This window comes from Peromyscus eremicus, chromosome 7 (genome assembly GCF_949786415.1).
Source record: "Peromyscus eremicus chromosome 7, PerEre_H2_v1, whole genome shotgun sequence".
NCBI classification, from domain to species: domain Eukaryota; kingdom Metazoa; phylum Chordata; class Mammalia; order Rodentia; family Cricetidae; genus Peromyscus; species Peromyscus eremicus.
Genome location: NC_081422.1, coordinates 68228341 through 68250158, shown reverse-complemented (window position 1 = coordinate 68250158; position 21818 = coordinate 68228341). Strand labels below are relative to the sequence as shown.

The following is a 21818-nucleotide window of genomic DNA, read 5'->3' as shown; positions in this document are numbered from 1 at the left end:
CCCCCCAATCTTAGTCAACTCCTCCCACAGACTGGTACTTCATTACACTTTCAGGATGAATTGTGATGATCAAGTCCTCTACAACTAGTGTCATCTTTAAATCTTAATTTCAGTCTTCATGTATTAATTTTTGAATATTTATGTGTGTGTGTGTGTGTGAGTGTGTGTGTGTGTGTGTGTGTGTGTGTGTGTGTGTGTATTGCCTGCATGTATGTGGCCTACATGGGTGCACTGCCTGAGGAAGCCAGAAAAGGGTATTAGAATCCCCAGAAGTGGAATTACAGATGGATGTAAACCTACATGTGGATACTGGGTACCAAACCTTAGTCCTCTCAAAAAGCAGTAGGTGCTCTTAACCTCTTTGCCATTTCTATGGGCCCCACATATTAATTTTTAATAATTGTTTTACATTCATTTGAGAGGAGCTATGGGTTCATTGCAATGAGTGTGGAAGTCAAAGCAGTCAGTTCTTTACTTCTACCTTGTGTATTCTGGGGCTTGAACTCAGCTCATAGGGTTTGTCAGTGGACACCTGTACCATCTCATCAGCCTGCATATTAGTTTTTATTCTTCAATGTCTATATCCATTCAAATATCCCACTGTCCTATATTTCACCTTTTTATTGGACTGACTCTTGTTAATTTATTTTTACTGTGGATATGTGTATGGTGGTATTTTATTTGTACTGAAATGTGATTTTAATTGTATGTTAATAAAGTTGCCTAAGGGTCAGAGCTATTAGAGCCATAGCAAAAGCTGGGCGTTGGTGGTGCATGCCTTTAATCCCAGCACTTGGTAGGCAGAGCTAGATCTCTGTGTGTTCAAGGATACAGCCAACAGACAGTGATGAGGCAGTCATGTGGTTGGTTTTACAACCAATGAGAAGGCAGAACAGAAAATCTATATAAAGATAAACATACAGGAAGTAGCTCTCTTTCGGAGAGGTCTCTTGGCTTAAGAGGCTAGCTGCAGCAGGCGAGTAAGGCTCTTAGCTCTGATCTTTTGGCTTTCTTCTTTGCATTGGCTCTGTGTTTCTTATTTAATAAGATGGTTGGTTACATCTACATATGTGCATAACTATATAGTTATAGCAAGCCCAACAGAGTTCTTCCAGTAAGTGTCCTTACTTGGGGATATTTTTGTTTTCCTGGTATTATTGATTGCCTTGTTCCTTCCCTTGCTTAATTTCTGTGCCTCTGATAATTATTTCCTACATGCACCATTAGAGTTAACAGAACACTCTCATCATTTTCCAAGCACGTAGACCTTTAAGGTACCACTGAAGAGTCCTTGAAGTCTACACACTGCACATGTTGCCCAGAGGTCATTGCTCTGGACACTTGCTGTCTCTGTATCATTTCTCATCCTGTCACTAACTGGAAACTGTTCAGCCCTTCACTGTCCCTGTATGGTCCCTGGGTTCTATCAGTTGAGTTTTTCTCTTGGAGGTTAGTAACTTTCTGAACAAATCTTTGTGAGGCTCACTTTTTAATGTCTTTTTTTTCCACTAGAGAATGTCTTTTTCTTTTTTAAATGTGTGTGGTTATATTTACATATTTGTGCTGAGGTATGATACACACCGGCAGTGTATGTGCACATGTGTGTGAACACAGAGGGCAGAGGCCAATGTCAAGTGTCTATCCCCAATTGTAACCAACCTTATTTTTTGAGACTGGATAGTTCACTGAAACTGGAGCTCACTAATTTGGCGAGGCTGGTCTGCCTGGTGAACTCCATGGATCCTCCTGTCTCCACTCTCCCATCTCTAGAATTTTAGGCATGTGCTACCCTGCCTCACTTTTATGTGGGTGCTGAGGATTCAAACTCAAGGCTTCATGCTTACATGGCATGCAATTTACCACTGAGCCATTGCCCCAGCCCTTTTTCTTGGAGAATACTTATAGTTTGATCTCTTGGTCTCTGATAACTTTTTGAAAACTAACTTAAAATTAACTTTATTGCTTTTATTGAGGGTACTAAGATAGGTGAACATTTATCCAAGTAACATGTATGTTAAATACAAACAATAATTATTTTTGAAAGGTGATATGTTTTTCTCTATCCATTTCTCTGTCTTTCCTGAATTTCTATAAACTTGAGGCTGTTCTTTGAAAATTAAACTTCAACTTCCTATTTATCGTTTTCCAACTTTGTATTTATTTATTTTTTGACTCTGTCTGACTTGAAAGTGATTTTCTGGTATCTGTATTTCAATACTTTGTAGCTTTATATCAGCTACTAAATTCTAATATCCTGAAGTTATTTCTCATTTAAGATTCATTTTGTAGCATCTCATTCATGTTTCTGAGGTGATAAAGTTTCTAATCCATAATGAGTTACAGTTGCAGTTCACTTTCATTCAACCTCCTGTTGGCTTTTGACAGAGCCTTCTGTGGCTTGGTTATGTCTACCTGCTACCTTGGCTCTGGGTCCCCACAGTCTTGCAGTCCTTGCCTCTTGGTTCATATATAAGCCTGAGGCACTGGGGAGGTCACTGTAAAGGGTTAATAACTGGTGGATTGATGGGTAAGAGGCAAGCTAAAATTGTGCGCTCTCTCTCTCTCTCTCTCTCTCTCTCTCTCTCTCTCTCTCTCTCTCTCTGTGTGTGTGTGTGTGTGTGTGTGTGTGTGTGTGTGTGTGTGTGTAAAAGTGTTCCTCAGGCTGTCTTGTCTCCAAGCCTCGTTTTTTGTGTCTAGAAGAAAAGACCCATTCTCCTACCTGATTCCACAGAACCACACCTGCCCTGTAGTTCTAGAAGCAGGTGGCCAGGGGACTGGTAAGTCAGCAATTCACACACACAGGATTTAACTTTACTTCTTTTATCTCATATTCTATGTTTTCTCTGGGGTTTTGCATCTCAAGATGCTCTAGTGACCACTTATTTCTTCCAAACCTTAAAAAAAATCACATCTAGAAAGAATATCTTCAGTTGGCTGTTTAAAAGTGACTCAGAAATGAGGTTGCCTAGAAAGCCTCACACTACATTAACTCTTTATCCAGGCTTCCTGTATCATTCTGAGCATCTTCCTCATCAGATCGCTTTCCTTACTCATCCCTTTCTTTACTCCCTACTCCTGAGTCATTTCATTGACCCAAACAACAACTCAGCCAGTTGGTGAAGGGCATCTGGACTATGGTAAAGGTTGAACCAAAAAGGAGTGTCAGCAGTTCATTGGTGGTCAGGCAAGACAGCGAAAGTATTTTGTTTCTTCATTTGAAGACTAAAACTCTACATGAAAAACTACTAGCTGGCGTGGGAACTGCTTATCTTGTGTGTCTCCCTGCTCTATGCATCTAGAGCTGTTTTAATGTGGCACTGAATTCCAGAAAATAAAAATTTTACAGATTAGTTTCTTCCACAGTTAATATGCAGTAAGCATTATTTGGCAATTCTGAAATTAAATATGTAAATAGAAAGGCAATATTAGAAAAACGGCAAATGCTTTATTAGCAAATCCCAATTTAATTGTTATTAAAAGAAAATTACAACTAATGCTCTTTATAAGGATTTTTAATTATGTGCATGTGTGTATGACTGTGCAACTAACTATATGCCACATGTGTGCAGTGTCTGCAGAGTCCAGCAAGAGGTTGTCCGACGCCCTGAAGCTGGAGTTGTAGTAAGTTGTGAGCTGACCACCATGGGTGCTGGGAGTTGAATTCAAGTTCTCTGCAAGAGCAGTATGGGCTCAGCCATTGAGCCAGCCCCTTAACACTTTCAATAATGTTCTTTATCTTTAATCTTAATACATGTTACAGTTATGCCTATCCTTTAAATATTAATACATCAATAACCCAGTAGAATACAACTGAAAAATAAGGACCAGAGAGAGGGGAAAGGCTATAACAAGAGATGTAGCTCAGTGGCTAAATGTTTTCCTATCCTGTGTAAGGTCCTATGTTTAATCCCTGGTAATTTGAAGAGCTATAACAAGAGATGTAGCTCAGTGGCTAAATGTTTTCCTATCCTGTGTAAGGTCCTATGTTTAATCCCTGGTAATTTGAAGAGAAACACAAGTAATTATTTGACAGTCTTAAACAATTAAGACTTATAGTTTTAGTTTGAATGTGTTCTCTCACACATCCATGTACGCTGTTCTCAGCCAGCACCTTAATTGCATTTTGCACACACTTGAATTATCTTCCTGTGTTGCTAATAGACACAAATAGATGCGAAACACGAATTAGAATGTAGTGTGTAAAAGAAAGATGGCAGATTACTTCCCATCCTTCAAGGAACCAGAGCCTGCAGGAGACACAGAAAGTGACGCAGGCTTTAAAATTGATGATGCCACCTTAGATGCCAGCTGAGAGCAGGAACTCTGCTAGCTTCGGTGCTGTGGTTTCCCCTCAGAATGAGGACTCAGCTATTAGTTCAAGGGGAATTAGTGTGATAGATGGCAGTGCAGGCAGATTGGGTCAGCTCAGGCTTTGATGGGAGCTAGCATTCCTCACCATTACCTTGGGATGGTTTTGCTACCTACTTAAGGAAAACAAGAATGGATGAGATCGTCCCTTCAGGTCCATTTATTTTCACCCTAGAATTTTATAAAAAGAAATACCCTTCAGAATGAAAATTCCCACTGAAAGGTTAGAGTTGGATTTTGAGAGGATTGAGACTGTAATCATTTGTTCTAAATGTTCTGAAACTGGTCTTAGCTGAGGCAAAACAGTAATGATTTTTGTGACTTGGAGACTGTGATACATAAAATACCAAAACAATACTTTGGAAGGGGAAAATTCTATGACCTTGAGTCCAAGGTGTATAAAATGGGGAGAAAAGAAAACAGAAAAGTTTCTAAGTAGATAACAAAATATAAAGATTAACTGGTTTTTATTTTGTTTGAGAGAAATGTCTGTTTTCTTTATGGAACTCTAGCAAGTATTTGGAGATAATGGCTTGGTATAGTATTTCCTTTAAAATACATGTATTTTACTAAATAATACTTCGCAAAATCACCACAATATAGTGAAACAATGATTGCCTTTAAAATTCATGGTGTTATAGTAGGTTTCAAGCTTCAAATCACAGAAAGGTCCTTTCACTTTTAAAAACTGTGGCATATGCAATTCTCTGTAGGGCCAGATAAGAATAGGTGAATTGCCCTCTTCTGTCATGTGAAATATTTACTCCACCTTATTATGTTGTTTGGCAGACAGAGGAAGGAGATTAAAAAGCCAGATGAATTCCTCTCTATTGATTGATTTAGCAATGACACTGAGGAACTGCTGTTCGGAACCCTACAGACTCAGGCTGTTCTTCATGCAGAATTGCTCCTCAGCACACTCAGAGGCAAAGCAATCTCTCTGGCTGTTCCATGTGAGGGTGGTTGTTGTTTTGTATACCCTCAGAAGACAGAGCTCTTTCTTTCTTTCTCTTTTTCTGAGATGATGTCTCACTGTGTAGCCCTGGCAGATTGGAACTCAATATGTAGACAAGGACGACCTCAAACTTACAGAGATGCCCCCGCCACTGCCTCCTGGGTGATGGGATTCAAGGCTGCCATCTTGCTGCCAAGCCTGATGACCTGAGTCCTATCCCCAGCACCATTATGGTAAAAGAAAAAAAAATAGACTCCTACAAATCATCCTCTGATCTGTATACATGTGCTATGAAGAGTACATGCCAACCTCCTTAAATAAATAAATGCATTTTAAAATATTTTAGAAAACAAAATATCATCTCAGATATGGTTAAGGTATGCTTAATAGACAATCCCCTACCTTGCCTAAGAAATACTTTGGAAGACAGACTTTTCAAAGATGATATAGCAGAAAGAACCAAGAGAAACAACACTGTGATGAAATTCCTGGGATAGACTGGGATATGAATATAAAATTGAGTTCTGTTTTCAGTGCATATGCTTGCAAGCAAGATTTCTGTCTGTGTCTAGAAGATTTGTCATGAAAATATTATAGTGGAAAAACAATGCTTTTTCTGGTAGTTGCTTTCAAATTGATTAAAAAGAGGTTTCCACTCTGTAAGAAAAAATGTATCTTATGCTCTGTGGCTGTTATTGCTCTAGCTGTGGCGCCTTTTGTAACAATTAATGGTTATTAGTTTTCCAGATCATCAAGCCAGAACAAACAGTAGGAATAAAAGTTGTCTAATTTCCCTTCCTCACTAGCTAAGGGGTCCAATAAAATCCCTCCTTTCATGCCCCCACTGCTTGAACAGAAGCACACCCCCAACCCAATCAGAGATCAGCAAGCTGACCAAAGCAGGAAAAATGTGGATCCCAGTCCTTCCTCCTCAAAGTACAGACAGCTAAGTGATGGTTTTCCAAAGATTCATACACATGATCCATTTCTCCAATAAGCACTTGCCCATTTAGAATACGGCAGCTCAGGTTAAACAGCCTGACTGTCACCCCTGCCCATTCATGGGGAGTTTTATTCTTTTAACCAGCATTGGGTGCAATGCTAACATTTCTGAAAAGGCAAATTCTACCTTCTCCTTCCTGTGACACCAGAATTGTCCTGTTGACAAATTGGACATATTCTTTCATTTCTTTCTTGATACGGGGAGGCACATCATTCTGTCCTTATGATTGAAAGAGATGGATGACAGAAATTATCAACCCCCACAGATCTTCTATTACAGCTTCCCACGGCTCTGGGAATTCCATAAACATTAAATGCATTAAATGTAGAAGACCCATGAGTCCTGTCTATTCAAATAACTAACTTCATCTTTTTCCCTAAACCCGATGGTTACATTTTACTTTTAAAGAGAGACACTTGTGTTTGTCAACAAAGTCCTACTTAGAAACTGAGGAGGACACGGTGGAGGCAGTACCCTAGTAGTCAGCCCTGCCTCACTCTCTGAAACCTCTCAGCACAGCTGCAAAGACCCTGGGCAATACAATTTCTCAGTGACTTACTGTTCTGTAGTAACATGATTCTAGTAAGTGATTGCTGAATGCTTCCATGTTATTTGACTCAATACTTCTCCATTACTCATGGGTCATTGACGAGGGAATTCTCTGTCATCACAAGATGGGGAGTTTTGGCTAATGGAGACTTTTTTGGGAGAGTATTCTTTGGGGGAATAAAGGAGTGTTGTATTTCATTATGAATGGTGAATTGTGAAAGGGGATACTCTTCTTCCTTATAAATGAAAGCAAGAATCTCAGCTGTTCAGAGGTGGCATTTAAAAGACATCTTTGAAGGACTAGAGAGCTAGCTCAGTGGTTAAGAGCACACACTGCTTTTGCAGAGGACCTGGGTTTGTTTCAAGCATTCACACTAAGCAGCTCACAACCACCTTTTACTCTAGCTCCGGGGATCCAACATCCTTTTCTGAGCTTTTCAGGCACGGCACTAACATGCACATACCATACAGACTCTACCTTTATTTATTTATTTTTAATCTTTGATTGACAGAGGTCGTGATAACCCCTTTGCTCCAGAGGTTGTGGCCAGGGTGCAGTGATAGAGTATGCTATCATCATGTCATTTTCTTACACTGAAGCCACTATTCAAGGCTCCACTCCCATGGCCCTGTTTATAAAGCCATGGAGCCTACAAAAAGAAAAATACACCTTCAAGTTCTGCTGTGTTATGGTCTGTATGTCAAATGTGTTGCTGATTGGTCAATAAATAAATCACTGATTGGCCAGTGGCCAGACAGGAAGTATAGGTGGGACTAACAGAGAGGAGAATTGGGAGAACAGGAAGCTGGGTGAGAGAGACACTGCCAGCCACCACGATGAGAAACAGCATGTGGAGATGCTGGTAAGCCACGAGCCATGTGGCAAGGTATAGATTTATAGAAATGGATTAATTTAAGCTGTAAGAACAGTTAGCAAGAAGCCTGCCACGGCCATACAGTTTGTAACCAATATAAGTCTCTGTGTTTACTTGGTCGGGTCTAAGCAGCTGTGGGACTGGCAGGTGAGAGAGATTTGTCCTGACTGTGGGCCAGGCAGGAAAACTCAAGCCACAAAGTTCATCTTTCCATAAGAAGGACAAAGACCTAGTGACCCACAAATTTCTTCCTCCAGAGACCATATTTCTCTGCTTAAGACTATCCCTGGCCATAAGTTGAACAGGTGGGCAGTGATATACCCCAATTTGGCTTTCTTTACCCATAAATATCCACATTAAAATAAAAATCCTCTTGAGATTCTTGACTTGAAACATCACCTTGAACTCAGCATTGAGTGGAATCAATTAGGAAGGAATCATTACAAATGTATGCAGAAAACTGTGATTATCACACATAGACTCCAAATGTTGGGTCAGTAAGCAAGTAGAGGATGTAATCATAGACTTCTTTATTGTGTTTGCTATGTCTCAGACTCTGTGCTTACCACACAGACAAGAGATAAAAGATGGTAAGTTTTTATGTTTTAGAAGTTGTTTAGATAAAAATTCAAGCAGACAAGTGAGTGAATTGCAACTGAAAAAGACAGGATTTAAATCAGATACCTGTGAGTATGGAAATAAGTGGGTAATAGAAGCTAGTTAGGTCCAGGGAAAACCTCTAAAAAGTATTCACAGGCAAGCTGTGATTTACTCTAGACTACAACTAGTCTCAAATCGTGTATGGTTTTGAAAGCAATACATAGTAATTAGGTGTGTGTGTGTGTGTGTGTGTGTGTGTGTGTGTGTGCATGCGCGTGCATGCACATGTGTGTATGTATTGAGTATTAAAAAGGCTTGACTCCTATAAAAAGTTACCAGACTAGTAGTATTAGTAGTATAGTCTGGAAGGTCTTCGAACATCTGCTCTGCTGAAATCCCTCCTTATCCCTCACCAGGAAGCCCTGCCTCCCTAGAATGCCTTCACCCCACTACAGGCAGCCTAGCCCAAAATATGGCTGTGCAAACCCCCAAAATAAGTGCTATCACTTGCTTTATTGCTTCCTTCCCTGATTGTGTCAGTGTTGAGGATAGACCATGAGTTTCAGAGCCTGACTCTGGAGCAGGTGCATCTTCTCTTCATAAATACATCTAATCAGAAGGAATACCCACTGGACATAGAGCTGCAGTCTGCTTAGTGGGCTCACTAGAGCCAGTCCCTTCACTTCCAGGTGCAATCTCCAACAAATTAGATGGGTATCACTCTGGCTCTGTTGCCTTAACTTTACTGTCCGTGAATGCTCTAGAAGTAGAAACACATGATCCTAAATATTAAATCTGAGTAATGATGTATTGGCAATGCTGTTGGTCACATTGTCCATCCACTGATGTGGTTTTGGCAACTGTTGACATTTATGTCTGTCAGTCAAATTTACTATATTCCTTATGTGGGAGATAGGGAGACTTATATATGTCTCATTAAAAGGCACGAGTGACATATATATTTTTGCAATTACAAGTAATGTAGTAAATATCTTTCTAAAGATTTTTTAAATTTTTCATTAATACACACACACACACACACACACATACACACACACACATACACACACACACACACGTGTATGTACATGGGTACAGTGCCTGGGAAGCCCAGAATCAAGCATAGGACCCCCTAGAGGCATGTAGTGAATCTTTTTCTGTACCACCAGCTCCCAAATAACAACATGAAGACTTCTTATTAATTATGAAAGCTTGGCCTTACCTTAGGCTTGTCCCAATAGCTCTTATAACTTAAATTAACCCATTTATTTTAATCTACATGCTGCTAAATGGCTCGTTGCTTTTACCTCTCCTCCCACTTGTCCTATTTCCTCTGCATCCAGTTGGTGACTCCTCCTCCTCCTCCACCTCCTCCTCCTCCTCCTTTGAGTCCTTTCTGTCCCAAGAAGTTCTGCCTAACCTCTTCCTGCCTAGCTACTAGTCATTTAGCTCTTTATTAAACCAATCACACTGGCACATCTTCACACAGCATAAAGGAATATTTCTCAACAGAGCTGGAATTATAGGCAGTTACAAGCCATTTTATGTGGATTCTTGGAAGCAAATTTTGGTCCTCTAAAAGAATAGCAAGTGCTTTTAACTGGTGAGCCATCTCTCCAGCCCCTAGACATTATTCTATATGCAATGTGGCAGGTGTGCACATGAGTTTCTTTGTGGCACACACTTGGAGGCAGAACAGTTGATCTAAAGGGTAGTGACTTTAAATCTTTTTTAATCTGATCACAGTGCTACATGGAAGTACCCACCCATAAAAGAGCTGTAGTTATTTCATTGTTTTCATTTTGGAGATTATGAGAGAACATGAGTTATGTTTACTGAAACACTCATCCTAGTCCAATGGTTTGTGCATCTTTTCCTAGGTTTCTTGTTCTTTTGGCTTTCCCCCCAGTGCGGGAGGAAGGGTAAGGTTTTAGCTCTTAGCTCTGACCTCTTGGCTTTCTTCTTTGCATTGGTTCTGTGTTTCTTATTTAATAAGAAGGTTGGTTACATCTACACCATAGGGCTTAGTTCTGAAATCCTCTCACTTGTCTGTTGATTTGCTTCAAGGTCCTTCATTAGCAGGTCCCAACTCTGTTTGTTACATGGGGTATGTTGTGTTCTGCTCTTTTATGATACAAATAGTTCATGTTTGACGTGGTGGGTTTTTCACCCTTTCTACATAAGCTTTTCTATTTTCCTGTTTTATCTGAGTTTCTGGTCTCATTGTTTCATATATGTTAATCTATTTTATATTTTAAATAAACTTTTAAAGTTGTAGGCCAGGGAGATGGTTCAGTGGCTAAGATGCTTGCTGTGCAAGCCTGAGGAACTAAGGACTAGATTTCCAGAGCACACATAAAATACCAAGTGTGTTGAAACACATCTATAGCCCCAGCACTTGGGAGGCAGAAACAGGAGGATCTCTGGTGCTCTCTGCCATGAGCCTAACTAATCAGTAAGCTTTGGATCCATGGGAGACCCTGTCTCAAACAATACAGTTGAGGGTAATGGAGGGAAAAACCTGATTTCAACCTCTGGGCTTTACCCCAATGCCTGTTTGTATGCATGTGCACAAACACACAAACATACACACACTTTTAAAAAAAAGTTTTATTCATGTTTATAATTTGATATGCCAAAGATGTTTTTATGTGCATGTTTTGAGAATAAAATCTGATTTTTAATCTTTCCATGGAGAAAGCTGGTTACACTAACCCTATTACATGCATGTTCTCCATGATTCTATGCTGCTAACCTGTCTACAATAACCAGTGTGTGGGAGGCTCAGGCTCAGTTCAGTTCTGTTTATTCTCAAACTTTTCAGATACTCTACTGTTCCAGTTTCCTGACTTTTTAATCCTTCAGTATTTGATAAAAGCAGCAGTGTTGTTTTTTATATATGAAAGTCTGACTATATACTATGGATTACCAATGTTGGCTTTTAAATATTAAGTTTAAGACACTTTTTATTTGAAGATTGAGATTCCTTACTTATAAAATAATAATGTCATTTCGTGCATACATTACTTTAGTGCTATCAAAAAAGCTTTATATTTTACTGTGAAACATTATCTGCTTATTTCAGTAGGTTTTTATTCTAGGTGTAATATTATTGACTGTATGTTTTTTGTGAGTAGATATTTTCCCTGTTGCTTTTCCTAATCAAATGATTAAGAATTTAAAGATGGAGTGAGATGGTGGTTCAGTAGGGAAAATGTTTCCCATCCACACATGAGGACCTTTAGTTCAGATCTCCAGCACCCACAGAGAAGCTCAGAGTGATGACACATGACTATAATACCTACAGTGGGGAACAGAGGCAGGAGGATTGGTAGAGTTCAGTGGTCAGCCAGTCTAGCCAAATCGATAGGTTTCAGGTTCAATGAGGGATCCTGTCTCAAAAAATAAGGTGGATTGGGACTGTAGAGATGGCTCCGTGGTTAAGAGACGGGTTGTCCTTCAGAAGACCCAGGTATAGTTCCCAGCACCCGCAGGGCAGCTCAAAAATGTGTTAAACTCCAGTTCCAGGGGATCCACTGCCCTCTTCTGGTCTCTGTAGGCACCACACACATATGGTGCACTTGAACACATGCAGGCAAAATACTCATAGACATAAAATAAAAATTAAAAAATAATTAAACATAAGGTGGAGAGTGATAGCAGATGCCCTTTGTCAACCTATAGCCTCCACATGTACCCCTCTCCTCACACGTATGCACCGCACATGTGTGGACACACACACACACACACACACACACACACACACACACCACAGGGAGACAGACACAACCACAGTTTAACGATATAAATAAATGAAATACAGAAATATTATTGAGCTTTTTATGTTGATATTACAAAATTACTATAATAAATATTACTGTTCATTTTAATAGCTTAACAGTTATTTTGAACTTCTCACAGAGCTAGTATTATTTAGTAATTACTTATCAAATTTTGCAACTAGACTGTAAGTAAAACTATGTGACTTTTCTCATCTTTATTACTTTTTTCTCATTACTTTAGTAAGAGCTTTAGGACATATTCAATTTCTACATTTTAGAAACTATAACAAGAATAGCTGTGTTGTTCATGATTTAAAGTGTAATAATTTACACATGATATGCTGTAGGATGTTGTGAAATAATATTTTTGTACACTGTAAAGATGTGACTTTCCAAGGCACCTTCTGATTGGCTTAATAAAGAGCTAAATAGCCCATAGTCAGGCAGGAGGTATAGGCAGGACCTCTAGGCACAGAGAGGGCTCGGGAAGAAGAGAGGCAGAGAAGCCAGACAGACACAGAACAAATCAGACACACAGAATAGGATAGAGGTAAAAGCCATGTGGTAGAGCATAGGTTAATAAAAAAAAATATGGGTTAATTTAAGTTAAAAGAGCTAGTTAGTAACAAGCCTAAGCTATAGGCTGAGCTTTCATAATTAATAAGAAGTCTCCATGTCATTATTTGGGAGCTTGTGGGACAGAGAATAACTCATTACAGTAGGATTCTAATAAACACATTTTTATCACATTAAAGAAAAACTTTTAAAATTTTTACTTTATTACTATATCTTTGATTTGCTTTTGTTTTCTATTTGTTTACAAAAATTACCAGCAGAAACTTAATTTTTTTAATCTAATTTTTATCCTATAGTTGAAAGTTTCTCTAGTCCTGCCCAGCCCCACAGTCAGGATGAATCTCTCCCACCCACATCCCGCAGCCCATAGCCACTTGTAAAATAATTACTCAGAGGCTTATATTAATTACCAATTTCATGGCCTATTGAAGGCTTCTTGCTAGCTAGCTATTATAACTTAACTCAGCCCATTTCTATTAATCTATATGCCACCACATGTTCTGTGGAGTTACCTGTGTGCCATTACTTGTTGATCCCTGGATGGGATGGTGTCTCCCCAGACTCTGCCTTTCTCTTTCCTGTCTCTCTCCTTGGAATTCCTGCCTGCCTCTAAGCTGCCTTGCCGTAGGCCAAGGCAGCTTATTTATTAACCAATGGGAACAACATGTATTCACAACATACAGAAAGATATCTCCCAGCACTTCCCCTTTTTGTCTAATCAAAAAGGAAGGTTTTAACCTCAACATAGTAAAATTACATATAATAGAACAGTTATCAAGTAAGAATTACAGTTATAATATCTAATCTATTTGTATTTGGCAAAATTAAAGAAAATATTCTATCTATCCTATATTTGTGAGTCTAATGTTTCATATCTACTTTTATTTTATCATGACTAAGGACAACTACAATTATAGCTATCTGGTCTTTAACTACATCAAGGACCCCAGAAGGATATTATATTACCTAAATAAACAGAAAATGCACTGTAAGCAACTTCCAAAATTCTGGAAATGACAGAGACAGCTGCCTGCCTGGTCAGTCATCCAAAGTTCCTTTGTAACATTGGGGCATCCATCATTGGCCAATAGTCCTTGAGTTTTTTCAGTCACTTCTCCCTGTCTCCTCTGCAAAGCAGGAACCTGAAGAACCATTTTGCCCCATTTTGGCAAATTCAGTGGTCATTTTCCTATGGGTCCTGCATGTCCAGTTTATACAATATATTATCAGCAGTCCAGGCAAGAGCAGCCTCTTGCCCAAATGACTATTTTTGCCAGGAAGGATATAAACTCCATATGGAGTATCTTTGATGCCCATCCTCCTCTCCAAAGTTCCCATATATTTGTAAATTTTCTAAAATTCCTCCTATCACTGATCTCTGATTTCATAAATTGTGGTCAAAACTTCAATCTTTAAATTTATTAATATTTGTTTTGTGACCCGACATATACTATGTTGGAAAACATTCTAAGTACACTCAAGGAGTATATGCATTCTATTCTGTTGGGTAGAATATTATGTCACTTTACAGTTTGCAGCAGTATCGTTAGCAATTAATGCAGCATAGAAAGTGCAACACAAACAGAAAATGTATTCTATCCTAATCGATTGTTAATCTGGTGATGTTTCTTCAGAGTCTCTTTGTGTACAATTTTCCTTTAATATAGTTACTATTTTGTGAGCATGAGTTACTCTGTTGTTTTACATATCATAATCATTTCCTACATTTTGTACACTATTTAAATGCAGTGATATTAATGATTATATTTTTCATCTATGTCATAGAACATAATTTTCAACCCTTACCTTGATATCCATCACATGTACTTTCCCTATTATTTGTTGTAATAGTTGATTTATTGATATCTACACAAGAGTTATATCTTAGTATTTAAAAATATATGACTTACTAAGAGTTATCATCCCATAGTACCACAAATGAAAATGATCTACAATATCTGACATTGATTATCTCTGAGCTCTGCAGACTGGCAGCCTGAGGTCAAGATGCTGACAGGAACCTGCATCCTCTGCAGATGCTAGCAGAGGACCCTTTGCCTCTCAAAGGTTCTGGTAGCTGCTTGAGATGTGTCAACATAACTCTACACTTGTTTTCATTATGCTAAGTCTGCATGTGTCTGTATCTCCATATTCTTCTTTTTGATAAGAACAAGATTAGGACTCTTCTCTACCTTTATAAATCATACCTGCAATGACCAAGTTTCCACAGGTAGCCACATCCCAAGGTCTTTGTGCTCAGAACTTCACAAAAGCATCTGGACAGACCAGCTCATCCACAGCAAAGATTCCCTTAGCATCAATACCCCAAACTAGAATACTCTGTCCAAACATCATTAACAGGTTGACAAAAAAAGTTAATCATAATTTTATTATAATTTTTACTCTCATCAATTATACAGGCTATTGTCTGACTGATGCTATTCTCAATATCCTTGGAAATTAATTTTAATATCATTAAAATTAATCTTCTATCTCATGCTAATTTGTAATCATCATTAGACATAGTTTTAATAAACTGGATAATTTTCACACTTAATTACCATTGTTTCATTTTAATTTGTGAATTGTCTTTTTCTCAGTTTTTAATATCTAATTTTTCTTTGTGTCTAATTTTTTTCTTTTAATTGTTTTATATTTAATTCTGTAATGCACATGGACTTTGTAGAATATATATGAAGATAAAATAAATATTATAGACACATAATGTATTGTTGAACACTATTCACCTGTTCATGATTCTTCTTAGGAAAATGAGTTCGTTCCTAGTCATTAATTCTTCCATATGAGGTTATATTGGTTTATTGGTATCTCACTTCTCTTCACACCTATTATTTTTTCCATGATCATACTGTTTCAGGTTTGATACATTTTTAATATTTTTATAGATCACCTGAATTTTCCTTTTAAAAAGTCAAAGATGGGCACTAGAGAGATGGCCCAGCAATTAAAAGCATTTGTTGCTCTTACAGAGGGGCCTAAATTTGGTTCCCAGTACCCATGTCAGGAGGCTCTCAAATACCTGTAATTTCACCCTGGGTGAATGAAAAATTTCTGGAACACAGAATTTACTTCAGACAGGTTTGAAAAAACAGCAAGCTGTCTTTTGGATGAGGAGGGAGTGTGGAGGTTTGAGGAAGGAGGAAGCAAAGGTTTCAAAGACTATGACATGGAACAGGACTTGTGTGCTTTATGTTTAAAGATTAGCTTGTAGAAGACAAGAGAGTCAGAAAACTGCAGTAACTTGGGATTAAACTACCACAGGTACACTGAGCATCACTGGTGGGTTGTGAAAAGTGAGGGGAACTGATCACACCTGCGCTTTAGAAAGGTTTTGTGGAGAGGAGATGTAATAGAAAGGTGAGAAAGTCATAAAAAAGAACCAAAAGGGTCCATTAACAGTAAATATGTGTTGAATGAACAAATAAATGAATGAACAGTGAATGGACCAGATTAAAAGCAACGTAGTAGTGATGACCTTGGAAGTGACTCATTCAGTTGGATAGTTGACGTGGAAGACAGATATCAATGGGGAACATCTACTCTGAATTATTCATTCAAAACATCAAATACTTAAATCTGATCTTTTATTTTTCAAAGCTAATTATTGGTAGTATGTAGGTAATAACTTTTTATTTCATTTATTTATTCACTGGATAGTTGATATCTTTGTTCTTTTATTAATGCTTGGAACTTCCCAGTGATTCTGTTTCACTTTGTTAGGTAGGTAGCTAGAAAATTATGAATCTGGAAGAATAATAACAATTTTGTACCTCAACTTCTAATATTTATGTTATTTATTTACATATTTCGATATCCATTGGCCAGAACATCTAGAGATAAGTTAAAATGATAGCAAGGACTTCTGTTTTGTGCTTGATGATGGAGATGGGCTAATATCTCCATCATAAATAAATGATTTTAGTAACATTAAATTAAACAAGATACAGTTCACTTCTATTTTACAGTGGTTTCTAAGAATCACTAGGAACTTTTATCAAATAACCTTTAGTTATTATTAAAGTCCTGTGCAAATTGTCTGACTAATAGATGTGTGATAAATTGATGTGTCATATCACATTAGTCATTCCATGATTTTGAGTCATCTGTGGGATTAAAATCATTTTGGATAGAATATGTTATTCTTCTTAAATAATACTTAATTTTATTTGCCATATTTTATGCAGTATCTAAAAATATTTATGCCACAAATAAGCTTCATATTTTATTACTTATTAAAATATTTAATTTTATCTTATATTTAAAGACAATCCTGAGGTGCTATAAAATCTATGTAAAATATTTAGTTATAGCAATCAATCCATATTTAATGAGTCAAAACATGAACATATTTTAGACTGTCATCAGGAATGATGGTTGTTAAGCTGTGTGACTATGGGGGACATTATCTTACTGAGGTTCATTTGTATTTAAAAGTGATGGTGGACTGACTGAACTCCAATGTAACTCCAGCTCTAGGACCCAGCCAGTTTGTATAGAGACACTAGCTTTATTCTACAAGCAAAAGTACATAAATTTAAGAGCAATATTCCTTGTAAGGAATGACCAGATGACTGTATCCTTATGGTTTTGGAAGATTCAGGTTGGACTGTGAAAACAGCAACTAAACTTACCCATGAGAGGTCACAGGACTGTGCGGCCCATCTACTTGGTCCCATGATCAGCTGAGCTGAAATATATCAGGCCCCGTGGAAGGCTGTAGACCCACTGGCCTTGTTGCTTTATGTGGTCCACTTAGAGTCTCCAAAGCACCATGTGGAGGAGCAGACGCCCTGGATCTGAGCTTCCCTCTGCCACATACCAGCTTTGTAATCTTATCTCATTTCATGTTCGCAGACATCAGTCTTGATATTTGTAAGAGAGACTATTCTCAATTTAATTTGTTTCGTGATGTGAGATACCTCAGATGAATACTCTTTGATAAAATTAATCTCTGTAATCATTATTCGTTCATATAACTGCTAGTGTATAGCTTGAATTTTGCTGGTATTTGTCCCCTCAACAGTGTTGTGAACAATGAGCATGTATGACCTCATTCAGATATGGGTTCAGACACTGGAGAGTTGGGTAGCTAGTCCAAGGCATGTAGTGAATGGCAGAGTCTTGGTTGGATCCCAGGACCTCTGATTCTTCAACTATCTTCTTTGTAGAGCACATTGCCTTTTATTAAATCTAGAATTCACCCTTGTTGCTTCTTATGTATTTAGTCAGTATTCTGGCTATTTACCTTATGAGATTCAGTGATCCCTTATTCCCTTGGGGTTCAGCCTTGGAATGGTTCCTTTATAGTTTTTAATAGTTTCAATGACTCTATTTATGTGCATGCTCAATAGCTTCTGGAAAACTCCATCTAACATCTATCCCTTCTTCTCCCCATTCTCTTCCAGATAGCAGCTCTGTGGATGAAAAGGTTTTTAATCATACTTTTTTTTTTCTTCCCTCCCGACGGATCTTGTCTTTTGTACCTGTTTGTTTGTGACCTGTTAGCCTTGTTTTGGTTTCTCTGCTGAGTTGTGGAAAATGCATGTCTTCCCGGCTTTCCATTCTTTGTCCTCTAAGTGTCCCCCAGTGTGTCGCATTTATGAAGGGGTTACACCTTGCCAGCTGCGCTTACTTAGCTTATATTCGCCAACCCAGGGGTCTGCTATGGTCAAACATAGCATCTGTTCTCAAGTCTGGCTAAGTCCAGACCTTCCTGGCTGATTCATGGTCTCCCCTGCAACCTATGGAGTTTTCAGGGCAAAGAGTACTTGGAATATGACACATTCCCAGTGCTTTTGTTTAAATGCAGCTCATCTCAAAACCTCCCCCACACAAAGCACAGCTTTGACTTGGAGCTGACCCTGCTTAGCACTCATCATCGTAGGTGCTCCGTGTGTAGTGCAGTCAGCCTGTGTCCCCCCCCCCCCCCCCAGTCTGCCACTTGTAGCTGTCCTATGCTAAACACTTGTTTGTTTTGTTTTCTTGTGATTCATTTAAGGCTCGAATAGTAAGTGGCAATGATTTGGATGCTTCCAAATTCTCCGCGCTCCAGGTGTTCGGTGGGTAAGTACCTCTGAATCTCTCTAATTTATTTCACATACCAGTAGCACTTGACTGTCTTCCCAATATAGATTTTTGAAGGCAAGGTGTCTGCATGATGATGTTGATATGGCCAGTCTCGTTGTTTTGTTTTGTTTTGTTTTTAAATAGTAAAATAGCTTTGCTTTTAACCATCAGCTACTTTTTAATAGTAGTTTTCTTAATTAACAATATACCACAAGTTCATTGCAAAAAGTTATCACTTGAATATATATGTGTAATTCCATGTGGACATATGCTTGAAAGAGAGAATTGATATTACCACATCACTTTAGATCCTAACATTATCATTTCACTCATAAACACAGCCATTCCATCATACCCTGCTGATATCAGAGCAGCTTTTTTTTCTGCTTCTTTGCATGTTACCTATGCATGAATATTTTTGCATAGCATTAACTCAGTGGCGTAACCCTTAATTTTCATACAACATAGGCTGGCATGAATGGAGCTAGCAAGTGTTTAACATTTAATCCTAAAAATAACAAATTACCAAATGAGAATTGTCCTCTTTGAAGCCCCAAATTTCACATGGGCATCCCTCTGTGTTTGTGTCCCCTGCTCTTTTCCTGTGCATGTGCCTTTATATTTATCCCTGGAATATCAGCACTTAGGTATTGCCATCCTTTCAGATTGTAATGTAAGTCAGGTCATTTTAAATATGAGTGAATCAGTACTGAGTAAACGTTGTCTTGCACTGAACTGTTAGAACTGCTTCATTTATGATTGGTTCAACCTGGCCTGGGGGGCGGGTAAGTACTATTCTGACATTATTTTACAAGTGAGGACATCAATGTGTAAAGCACCTGAGGTTTCCCTTAATGGAGAAAATGGCAGAGTTAATATTTAAACCCAAATAATTGAATTCAAAAGTTCTTGTGCTCAATCACTGTTCCGGGTCACCTTGCAGCTTGTAGTTTTCTTTTCATTTAGCCATGTGCTTTGCACAACGTTATACTTTATGGATTCTAGATGAGGCATGTATTTCAAAACATGCATACAACAGTACTAATGATCTCTCCTGTAGTAGTCTCAAAACTGCTTTAGGTGCTGTTATCATAATGTTCTATAACAAACATTACATTAGTTAGATTTTTTCCCCTGTAAAATATTCTCTTTTAATTTAATTTTTTTGAGAAGTTCATGCGTGAGTACTGTATTGATATCATTTTTACCTCTCTCCCCCTCCAACTCTTCCTGTGCCCCTCAGTTCCCTCTCAAATTCACCACCTCTTCTTATGGACTCAACTTACTAAGTTCATTTACTGTTGCTCATACATATATGTTCTTAGAGCTGACCACTTGGGATTGGATGACCTATCCCAGGGCTCATCCCTAGAGAAAACCGGTTTCTCCCTCTCTCAGTAGCCGTTGACTGCCTGTATCTCTTCATTGAGGGATGAGCCCTTGTGAAATTTCCCCCATCCGTGTGGTCACTGCGCAGGTATAATTAGATTTTTAAGTGTAATTTTTTGAACTAAAATTTAGACATAGCCTATGTTACTATATGTATGTAGGTATATGTTTACATACCTATGAACATATTAGGTGTTGTATATATTGAAGTTTTAATATATTTGTCTACAATATAAAGAGAAGCAAGCATTTTATACAGACTTTGAAGTTTGTGAAGGTATAGGTTTTCATTGTCTATTGTTTTATAATACTCTCCTCAACTAATGTCTTTTGTTAAATACATTTACATGCTAGTTTCTTTAAACTGAGGTTTCAAGCTTGTTGTAAATTTATTTATATATATATGAATATATATGTAACTTTTATTTTAATTTTCCCCAATAAATATGATGAATAGGTATTTTGCTATATATATATACATATATATGTATGTGTGTGTATATATATTATATATATATATATATAATATATATATCTTCCTTTTACCTGTTGCTATGATGAAATATCTTGAGGAAAAAAAGCAACTTAATGGAGAAAGGGTGTTATGGTCCACACAGTTACAGTCCATCACTGTGGGGAAATCACAGCAACAGGAGCTAACAGCTGGTCTGTCACATTACATCCACAGGGAAGCAGAGACTATGAGTGCAGACACACTAGTGCGTAAATGGCTTCCTCTATTTTGTCTGGTCCAGGATCTCAAGCTTAGGGAATGATGCTACCCACAGTGAGCCAGTCTTCCCACATCAGTCATATCATTAAGATAATGCTTTAAACATTCTCAGAGGCTCTTCTGTGTGCTTATAGATGTGTCAATTGAAAATCAATCCCACCACCTCAGTGTGTATTATGTCCTTAAATATGTGATGAATGACTCACATTTCTAACATCGGAGCTCTATGGAATATCCATAGGAAGTTCACAGGTAATATATAACCTTAATACATAATTCAGTTCTTTACTATCCTATAAAAGCTATTTCTTAGTTTACTAAAAACTTACAGCCAATTAAATAAGAGGACTAACTTCAAAAATAATTTAAGCTGAATTCTAGTTTGAGTGTGAAGATGGGATGTGGCATGGTGTCATGACACTGGGACGTGAGCATCTCCACTTGTCACAGTGCCTATCACTTCACAAACACCTTGATCCCAAAACTCATGTTAGAACATGGATCTTCATCAGTGTGACAAAAACAGAGTGCTGCACTCATATTTGTATTAAATGTGTTATATGTAAATTTCTGTGTGTTGGGGGCTGTGAGTTTCATGCATGCTATAATGCTTGGAGGTCACAGGTATATGCCCAGTGTTTTCCACTTTATTTGTTGAGGTAAAAATCTATCACTGAGCCCAGAGCTTGCTGACTCCACGAGACTGGCTGGCTAACAAGGCCAACCACCTGACTGTTTCTGTCTCCCTAACGCTGGAGCACACTGCTATGCTCGGCATTTTACTTGGATGCTGGGAATAAGAAATCAGATTCTCATATATAATCAGCATGCATCCCCCTCCCATCTGTTTGTATGTGTGTGAGAGAGAGACAGAGACAGAGACAGACAAAGACAGAGACAG

The 21818-nt window shown here is 38.1% G+C and overlaps 1 protein-coding gene across 2 annotated transcripts in view; it reads left to right on the top strand.

Moving 5' to 3' along the window:
* Unc13c (unc-13 homolog C) overlaps nucleotides 1-21818 on the top strand; it is a 412574-nt gene that overhangs the window by 69405 nt on the left and 321351 nt on the right. For both annotated transcript variants that reach the window (XM_059268241.1, XM_059268239.1), the window contains exons 2-3: nucleotides 18135-18157; nucleotides 18728-18792. In XM_059268241.1, the coding sequence (XP_059124224.1) occupies nucleotides 18135-18157; nucleotides 18728-18792 (88 nt within the window). The remainder of the gene's footprint in view (nucleotides 1-18134; nucleotides 18158-18727; nucleotides 18793-21818) is intronic.